This window comes from Argiope bruennichi, chromosome 3, assembly GCF_947563725.1.
Source record: "Argiope bruennichi chromosome 3, qqArgBrue1.1, whole genome shotgun sequence".
Taxonomy (NCBI): Eukaryota; Metazoa; Arthropoda; class Arachnida; order Araneae; family Araneidae; genus Argiope; species Argiope bruennichi.
Genome location: NC_079153.1, coordinates 104097163 through 104107117, shown reverse-complemented (window position 1 = coordinate 104107117; position 9955 = coordinate 104097163). Strand labels below are relative to the sequence as shown.

Here is a 9955-nt window from a genome sequence, read left to right as displayed (position 1 = left end):
TTCGATTTATAAAAGTGATGAAAAATGACACTTCAGAAATGTTGAAAAATCCCTTAAAAGTGGGTAGCAATTTTTTTGAAGAAAAATTATATCATATTTCTTCTACAAATGATTTTTTTTTTTTTACATTTTATTTTCTTAAAAATTATATAGTTCATTGAATATAAGGTATACATATGTTTCAATAAAAATATATTTTTTTTCCCACCAAAAATGCATATATCTTGTTTTTCTTTACAAGAATAGTGTTAAGTATTTTGAAAATTCTAAATGATAGCAGATATTATCTACAAATGATTATAGATGGCACTGCATTTCGAAGTAATAAGAGGTATTAAGTTTCCAGGTACCGAATTCCTCAGGAGCGCCATCTATTGAATCTTATTTAAACTAAAATATATTAAAAATCGAAAAATTAAAAGTAAATATTATATTGAATTTATTTTACATTCAATGTTATTTATTCTGTATATACTAACTTAACATTTCAATTTAAAAGAAGGTTTATAAGACATTATACCACAATCAACATAACGTATGTCGACTTCATTCATCGTAGATTACGGAGCAGTTGAACGGCCGACGGAGACGATTTCCCATTCAATCCTCAGGAGGCCAACAGAGTTCGGTAATACTTAAGAGAAATTCTTTATTTCAGAATTATGTCATTTTAAAATTCAAAAATTTACCTTTTCGATTATGCCAACTTTTTCGTCGTATATGCATTTTTTTTTCACTGTTGGAGATCATGATGTAAAGACATGGCTTATTTTTTAAATATTGAATAGATTTCAGTATAACGTGAGCTTTTAAAAAAAAATTTCAAATTTTGTAATATTTACAATTAATGATTAACTTAGGAATCAAGCAAAGACAATTTTTTTTAAAAATGCGACCATTTTTAAATGCAGCTACTTTTACTTGTGATACAATTGGATTTGTAAAAAAAAGTAGAAAATTAGAGAAATAAATAACACACCGAATAGGAACGATAAAAGACTAAAATAGTTTAAATTATATATCTATCGAAATTTGAAGTTTAAAAATATATTGCCAAGAAATCCATTAAAAAATAGTTACACAAAATATTTAAATTTTTAGCAACCATTAATCCTAGTGAGCCAATTGGTTTTATACAATTCATTGCCTTATCTCAACTATAATGGAATTGGGAAATCATTCGTTTGTGTATAAAAACTAGCTTCTGGTGAAGTTCTTAGTGCTCTAAGTAGTCTAAAACAAAAGAACAATCACTATCCTTATTATTTTTCTTTGGTCTACCATAATGGATTACTAGCTACACATATTCTAAATGTGTTGGTTCATTATTTTTATAAATTTCAAAATAATGTAACCAATAATGTTTCTCTGTTACTTTTTATGCAGTTTTTTGCATATACATAAACTTCCTGTTTGCTAAAAAAAAAAAAAAATCATGTAGTACAGTTTAATTTATATTGAACATTACAGTTCAATTTATACTGAATTATATTAGAGCAGTTAATGCTTTAAATAGTCTAAAACAAAATAGCAATCATTATCCTCGTCAATTTTCTTTGGTCTATCAAGATTGATTACTGAATATGTATATTCTAGATGAGTACATTATATTTATAAGTTTCAAATATAGCTGATAATGGATCTCTGCTACTTTTAAAATGCAGAATCTTACATATACTCAATAAACTTCTAGTTCACTTACAAAAAAAAATCATGTAATACCAAGTTACATCACAGTTCTATTGATATTTCAATAATTCAATGAATTATACTAGAATTAATTATATTAGGTTAATTATACTAGAGTAGTTCAACTGCAAGAGCATAATTAGTTTTATACATTCCTGAAATGTAACAAAGAAAAAAAATGCACACATTTTCTTATTGATACAAAAAAAATGTATCTTGTTTTGTAAATAAAGTTCATGAATTTTTTCACTTAAAAAATTTACAGTTAATTCATTTACATACATATTGTGTTTTACCTCAGATATAAATGGTTTCTATTGGACAAAAATTCAGTTTACCTATGGAATTACCTATTTATGGAATTCTCCGTCAAAATAAGAAAAAAACATAATTCAGCTCATTTTCATACATAATGTTTATCTTCATTTTCCTGATAAAATGATAAACAAGTTTTGAATAGCTTGTTGTAATATTAAGAGGAGCAGATAAATGGTGTGAAGAATTCTCAGTATCATTAATTAAACATCACTAATAATAAATGGAGAATGCATACTTGCATTTGCTCTAAACAACGCATCTATATCAAAAACAGAACCAAAGCTTCGAATATAACTAAAGCATGTTTATTTTTTAAATAATCAAAATTCAACATTTTCAGAATGAAACATATTCAAGAGCAATAAATGACTATTAATTCAAGTGCTTTGATTTCAATTCCAGAATTAGCATTTATAATTTTAAAGAAAAATTAAACAAGAATGGTTTTAACCATATTTTTTAGTATTCCTAGTAAACCTGTTAACATATTCAAATTTAACAAGTAAAAGAGAATCAAAAGCATACAACATATATAAGCTAGAATACCATTTCCATTATTTTAAATTCATATTTTTAATCCAAATATAATCTAATGACTTTTTTTTTTTTTTTTTTACTAAATACTTTTTTCAAGAAAAAGAAGTTCTTAAATGCAAATGGCTTACATTAAGAATTTTAATGAAAAAAATATAAGTAACTATGTTTTGGGGAATACTTTGTTTCTACACATAAAATATGGTTATCAACTATTTACAAAAAAAAGGAAGTTTAGTATTTTAATTTTATTATTATTTGTGTCCATTAAATATAAACATTAATATTAGTTTGTCAATCAATATTTTGTTTACAAGCTATTTTATTTTGAAATCCATCTTTAAAATTCTCAAATATAGTAAAATAACAAGCCAGTGCATAAAATTCATAATGTCTGCCATATCAACATGAGAATATTTCTCCATTACTAAACTAGTTCCATCTATATAGCAGACATTTAAAATCAAATTGATTAAGTTCAGATCTGATATAAAATCAAATTTAATCTTATGATCAAAGCCAACTACTAAGATAATGGCACTAATATCATGATTACTATTGAACTGTTCCAGTGACAGTATATTGACACTGTAAAATAGTCTGATAAAAATAAATTATTTTAGAAGCAATATGCAACAAGTTAAATTTCTGAATGGATCTTAAAGATTATTGCAACAGAAATATTCCTTAATCTGATTTATTAGAAAAAAAACTATAATTTATATTTCATTTAATACTAATAGACATATCAACTACAACTCTACTGAAAGAATTTTGCACAATGCATTATAATCACTTGACTTCACAGCTAATGCATTGTAAAATTAAATGCTGAAACTTTTATCCTACTCTAGAAAATTCAGTTTTAAAAAAAACTGAAAAGTACTGAAATATAAAGTTTCAGTAGTGTCATACTCAACAAAATTCTTAAAGAAATTTAAAAAGGAATTATGTGCAGACGTTACAAGAAATCTAACAGAGAATTCGGTTTTGTTATTTTTTAATTGCGCTGAAAATATTTCTTTTTTTAATGATACTCTTTGAGACAGTATTAGAAAACTTCCTGTTCTAGATAGACAGAATTAAATATATGTAAAAATGATGCTGTAGTAGCACAGCACCAAACCTAAATAGTTTTTGTTTTTTTTTTAATATGACCAATGGCAAACTGGATTGGAAAATATTGGATGCCATGTAAGAATGAGGGCCCACTTGCATCCGCTATCATATTGTTTTTATAAAGAATAAATAAAATTTTCCCCAAAAAGTACATTTGACAAAACAAAAAGATTCTAATATAAATTTTATGATTATATATGAATTTAAAATGTGATACTCATAAATAATTTTCATGCTCAAAAATTACGAACAACTGAGTAAAATTTTCTTAAACTTCATTTACAAGTATTACAAAACATTAAAAAAAAAAAAAAAAAAAAAAAAAAAAAAAAACTTTTTTTTCTTTTTAGAGAGAACGTAGAAACAGTTAATGGGACCATGTTTTTTTTTTTTATTATTAAAAGCTATGTTTCCATGCACAAAACAAATTAATTTAACTTATTTCTTTCATTTCAGTTTAATGAAAATATTACATTTGTTTCAAAGCATTTATTTGCCTATGAAAGGCTATCTTGCAGTACTTTATTAAATTTGATATCATCTTCAAATTTTATCAATAATTTCTGGAAAAATTAGTTTTCAGAAGTTTTGAAGAATCATTGGTGTTCTCAATAACTTTTCTAACTCATTATGAGATTTAAAATTGATTATTGCAAATAATAAACACAATCTTTACATTCTTGTCAACAACTGAAGAAAATCATGCAATTGTATATTTAAGCAATGAAAGCAATTTAAATTTCAATGTAACAATAAAATGCATTACTTAAAATTATGAAGGAAAAAAAATGTTAATATACAAAAAAAAGTAACAAAATTAGTATTAGTAGAAAGCTTTAAAAAAAAAAAAAAATGGTGTAAAAATTAGTTTTGTGCAATGACAGAAAATTCAGATAAAAATGTAATTGCACATTTCTATCCCAGTCTTGCACAGAACATGTTGTGGATAGCATAAAACTACTTATCATATTATTTATTTAGTTAAAAATACATGCAGGAAATTTCCTTGAGCACAATCCTTGCTTTTCTTTCCCTCACAAACATTTCCAGAAGCCCAGTTTTATCTGTAAGGTAATTATTTGCCATTAGACAAGATGGTGATCTAGCCAACCTATCACTGAGCATGACCAATATTTGTAAATGTGAAAGAAAAAAAAAATCTGAAATAAATGTGAAACTATCAAAATTAAATGAACCACATTGAAATGAATTCTATATAATCAGAAAATGTCCATAAAGCAAATTTAGGTAAAAATAATGCTGCCAAATAAGTCACTTCTGTTAAATAGCCAATAAATGAAAAAATAATGCAAACATCTTGAGAAATTTTGGCATGGAGGAAGAGATTAGTAAAGTCTAAAAATTAACAAATAAATCAGATTATAATAATCAATATAAACTCAAAATTATAGTATAAAAAACTAAACAAATGAAAAGAATCAATCTTAAGAAAGTAAAAAAATTTCAAATAGAAGTATTATATTAATACTTAATTTATCTTTATCTGTTTACTTTTTGTAATTTTAAATTTATTTATTTTAATACTAATTAAAAAAATTGATATTCCAAAAAAATATATATCAATATTATCCAACTTCAGATTCTGATCTATTGTATTTAAAGTTCCCAATACTGAAATTCAGGAAACAAAATAGAAAGAAAGAAAAAACTTATAACTGGCTGATACACAGCTTTTAGACAATATTAAAAAACTTCCATATCTAATATTTATAACGTAAAAATTAACTTTTGTGTAAAATATTATAATACATAGAATTCTTTCATTATTTGAACAATTTTTTTAAAATTAAAATACCAATTAAACCAGGATAATTTTTTTAATTATGTAATTTCCTCCATAATATATTTACTAGACAAGTATATCAAATTTTGAGCACAAATACAGGAAGGAAAAAATGGAAGGGAGGAAGGTTAAGAAACGTTTTGAGACAATTAAGAACTTCTGATTTCCCAGCTTGTAATGTTTTAGTATGATACTTCATAGCCTGAAGCTACTGCTGTTATGAAGTATCTGTTCTATTTGTGTGCAAAAGTTGTACTTTCATTAGCTTCATTTTAATCTGACCAATGAGCATGTGCTTTCTTTTAGGCAATAAAAAATTAACACTCCAAATTTCTCACAACTCAAAGTTTAATACTTATCTCGATTGCTATATTAGTTATTTATTATTTTGTAGAAAACTCAGGTAAAAATGATGGATCTTAGAAAAAGTAATTTCTTTAATTCGGTTAAATCACCTTTAAAATTCTCTTTAAGCCAATTCAAAATGTTGCCAATAAATATTTTTAAAAAATAAATATCAAAAAATAAAGGTGGATAAATTTAAAGCCTAGCTGATGTTTTGTAGAAAATGGAGTACCTACTAATTTCCTTACTTCAAAATGATTTGCATCCATTCAATTTTTATTCATGTATCAGACCAACAAGCTTAACACATACATGAACTAAGAATTTTGTCTTGAGCTATTCTGAGAACTTTTTTATAAAGAAAATATAATACTTAACCAAAAATTCCTTCACATTTTTTTTTTTTTTTTTTACCTTGAAAGTTTTAAGACTCTTAAGCCATTTTAAATAATTTGTCATATAGCAATAATTTACTATTGCCACACTACATATTTTTGCTATGTGTAACAGTTAATTATCTTTCACATTAAAAAAAATAATCCAATTTATATTTTATATATCAAAAGATTATATGCATACAAAAATAAAGCCAACCAATAAATGATTTCTTTCTAAACATGCTCACTTATTTTGCAAATATAGCATCCTATAATTAAAGCTTAGATCACAGCATTTATTTTTTTAATGGCAAATTCTGCTATCAATACTGTCAACAATAGATTAACAAGCTGATATTTGTAAAAAGAATAGTAAGCTCTTTATGACATTCAAATTATTCTAATATGTTTCTAAAAAGCCAAGGTATAGTTTATTTACTATATTATTACATAAACCAGATTATCTCATATTAGATTCCCTATTTTTAATAATATATATCTAAAACAACATCAATGAAACATATGTAAGCAAAAGTCTGACCATATCTATGTTATAATTATGAATATTTTTGAATAAATTTGATTTTTTTTTTTTTTGAATTTGAATAAATGAAAATTAAAATATTCAAGAATGTTATAAAATTTTCCTAGCTTTGATCAATTCAAAATATTTTTATGCCAACAAAAATTTGTTATTCAATATTCAACAAAGATAAGTTACCTTAAAATACAATCTTCCTTCTTTGTTTTGAATTCAATGAAATTCCTTAAACTCATTGATATTATCTAGTTTTAAAGAAAAACAAGCTTCTGAAAAAAATATGAATAGTAAAATAAGTTCTGTTTTTCCAATATATTTATGACCACAATTTAAACAATTTGTAAATAATCTTCTATGTCTTTCAAAAGGTTTATAATTTATTTAATGGTTTTATGTCGCGACACACATATTAAGTGGTAGGTAGTTCTATAGACAACGATTACCTAAAACCAAAATAGAAATGCATAGTCACACAAAATTTAACTATTTGAAGTCCTTATTTATCAAACAATACTATATACCAGAAAGATCCTAAAATAAGTACTTAAACTATAATCAGCAATATGTTTTCCTTTAATCGTAAACCTTACTAGAATTTAATATCATGAACATAATAGCTATTATAATCTCAATATCTGCTTAATCTAAGTGCAAAGCAAACAAGACACAAATAAGATTCATAAAAAAAATTTCTTATGTTTTAAAAACTGCATTCACAAAGAAAAAAAAAAAAAAACATTCCATTAAACAACAAATTTCAAATTATAAATGAAAAACAAATGCATGTTATGTTTCTTCATACAGGTTTTAATGGAAATCCAAAATGATTTTATAAAAATTAAAATTTAATTGCTTGATATTGTTTTAATATACCTCATACAACTAAATTCTAAAAAATCATCGATTTCCTCAGTTTGATAAGTTTTATTATAGACTTAAGCTCAGCTTGGCCCGAAATTCTAGTCATTCATCCCTTGAGTTTGATTTAATGAGCTATTTATGAAAGTTCAGATTTCAGTCAATAAAAATAAAAAACTTTCATATATCATTTATGAAGATCAATCTTTGTACTTGCTTATAATGAACACTGTTCACTCAATATATTATAATAATTATTTACATATTATTCGATTTCTTACAAGATTTTCTTCTACTGATTTATCACTAGCATAATAACTTTATGCAAATGGCAAATCAGAACTACAATTATAAGATTTTATTCAATTACCTATAATTCATTTCAAACAAATTTACTCACTCGCAAGACTTTTGTTGTGATATTTCATCAGCAAAAAAGTAAAGAGCCATTCAATTTTAATAATCTGATATGCTTTAAAATCATTCATTATCTCTGTAGGCAAAGAAAATATAGATCATGCTTTAATCCTAATAGAAAAAAATTAACACAGAAAATAAAACCATCAGAAAAAATTAAATGTTTTATTACACACTTGTATGATGTTTCAGAATTATCAAATACAATAAATCATACCAAAACAGATATAAGAAACAAAAAAGAACAATGAATTAAATATCAATCAAGAGTACTATCTAAGCCTAAATTCAAACAAATCAGAACAAATACATGTTGATTATGATATTAATAAATAAATGTAATCAAACATTCAAGACAACTTCATGCACAATTTTATATGAATAAAAAATAAGAGTATTTTACATTTTCATAAAAATTTAATTTATAAAGCCATAAAAAAGAATCATACATTATGCAACTCAATATAACTTACAATAAAGCAAATGAACCAAAATTATGTACTAGGTGATTTTTCCACCTCTGCCCTAAAATTAAAGAGTGCAAAACCAGGATGCAAAATGAAATGCAAGCATTAAAACGAATCAATAATGTAGAACAAAACAGTGACATGTCACTGTTACCTTAAAAAATTTCATCAACAAAAGCTGTTTCTTTCTTATACACAATTACCTTCAATAAATACGCACCAAAACGGTCTGAAACATTACAAATGCAATCATCTAATGACTTCTTAATCAAAGGGTGTATCTACATTTTGCTACCGACCCCGTTTTAATTTGAGTATCCGCATGCGCTTCATATAATATAGAAGTCCTAGGATGCAAATTCAATCGTTCTTTAATAGTTTTACCAATCTGCATTATAGCATCATAATGTTTAACGTCTGCGGTCCATACGGCAAGTTTATCACCTTTATTTCTTATCTGCACAACGGAACCATTGACATCATCACTTGCTATATCAAAAGCTTCTCCAATCATGCATAAAAGTATTTCAAGCCAATAGTTATTTAACTCGGTATTTCTTTGAGATTTCTGCAAATTCAGTAGCCACCGGCCACCTTGTTTATTTCTCGCATCTTCCCACATAGGTTTAATGCCATGTTTAAACATGGCATAATCACAGCCTAAAGGAATCTTGCTTACAACTTCCAAATGGTTATATAATGCCCAGAAATCCTCCACAGTATTAATTATCACAATCTCCATCAAATTTTCTTCCCATGACTTGGTTCTGTCATTTTTATAGAACCATAAGGACCACTCGTTCTGTAGAGGATGCTTAATGAGCATTTCAGGTGGCACTACCTCTTCCACATTACTTGCGCAATTTTCTTGTTCTTGCACTTCTGTAGACATTATGAATATAAATAAATGATCAAATACGCCTTTAAATATACTTTAAAAAAGCAATTCTCTCAAAATGAAATACCGAGTTAGCACAACTTCGTTCAGATGTTGAACAGGATGTTGCCAATATTTGACATACAATTACGGGAAATGTTGACGTTGCCAAATATACAGAAAAAGAGGCCAAATATAAGAAACGAGTCTCATCTCACAGGAAGATGCCATTTTTGGAGACTTTTTAAATTTTTTTATCCATCCAGAATCGACTCGATAAATTAAAAAAAGTCTAACTTTGGCAAAAATTGATTAGTCCAAATTAAAATTCATTCAATTAAGCTTCATTTTTTTCTCAGCTTTCAAATTGACACGGTATTTGTAAAATCAATTTTTCATAATACATGCTCTTTATGAATATAGCTCGAATAATTTAACATAACCCGATGACATTTGTTTACGTCTTTATATCTTTGTATTGATTTGGAATTATATTGTAAGAATCTGAATAAAATTTATTTAATAATAAATTAGTTCAAAGGATCAAAATGTTTTTGATAAACATCATAAATTTCTGAAGTCTTTCCAAACAGTCGCAACCACATAGTT

General features: G+C 25.5%; 1 protein-coding gene across 1 annotated transcript; it reads right to left on the bottom strand.

Annotated features, from left to right (window-relative positions):
• Positions 1 to 8212: 8212 nt before the first annotated feature.
• Positions 8213 to 9520, bottom strand: LOC129963464 (eukaryotic translation initiation factor 4E-like). Its single transcript, XM_056077863.1, has one exon. The coding sequence runs from the start codon at positions 9359 to 9361 to the stop codon at positions 8738 to 8740; it is 624 nt and encodes a 207-aa protein (XP_055933838.1). The 5' UTR covers positions 9362 to 9520; the 3' UTR covers positions 8213 to 8737.
• Between the last annotated feature and the right edge of the window lie 435 nt (positions 9521 to 9955).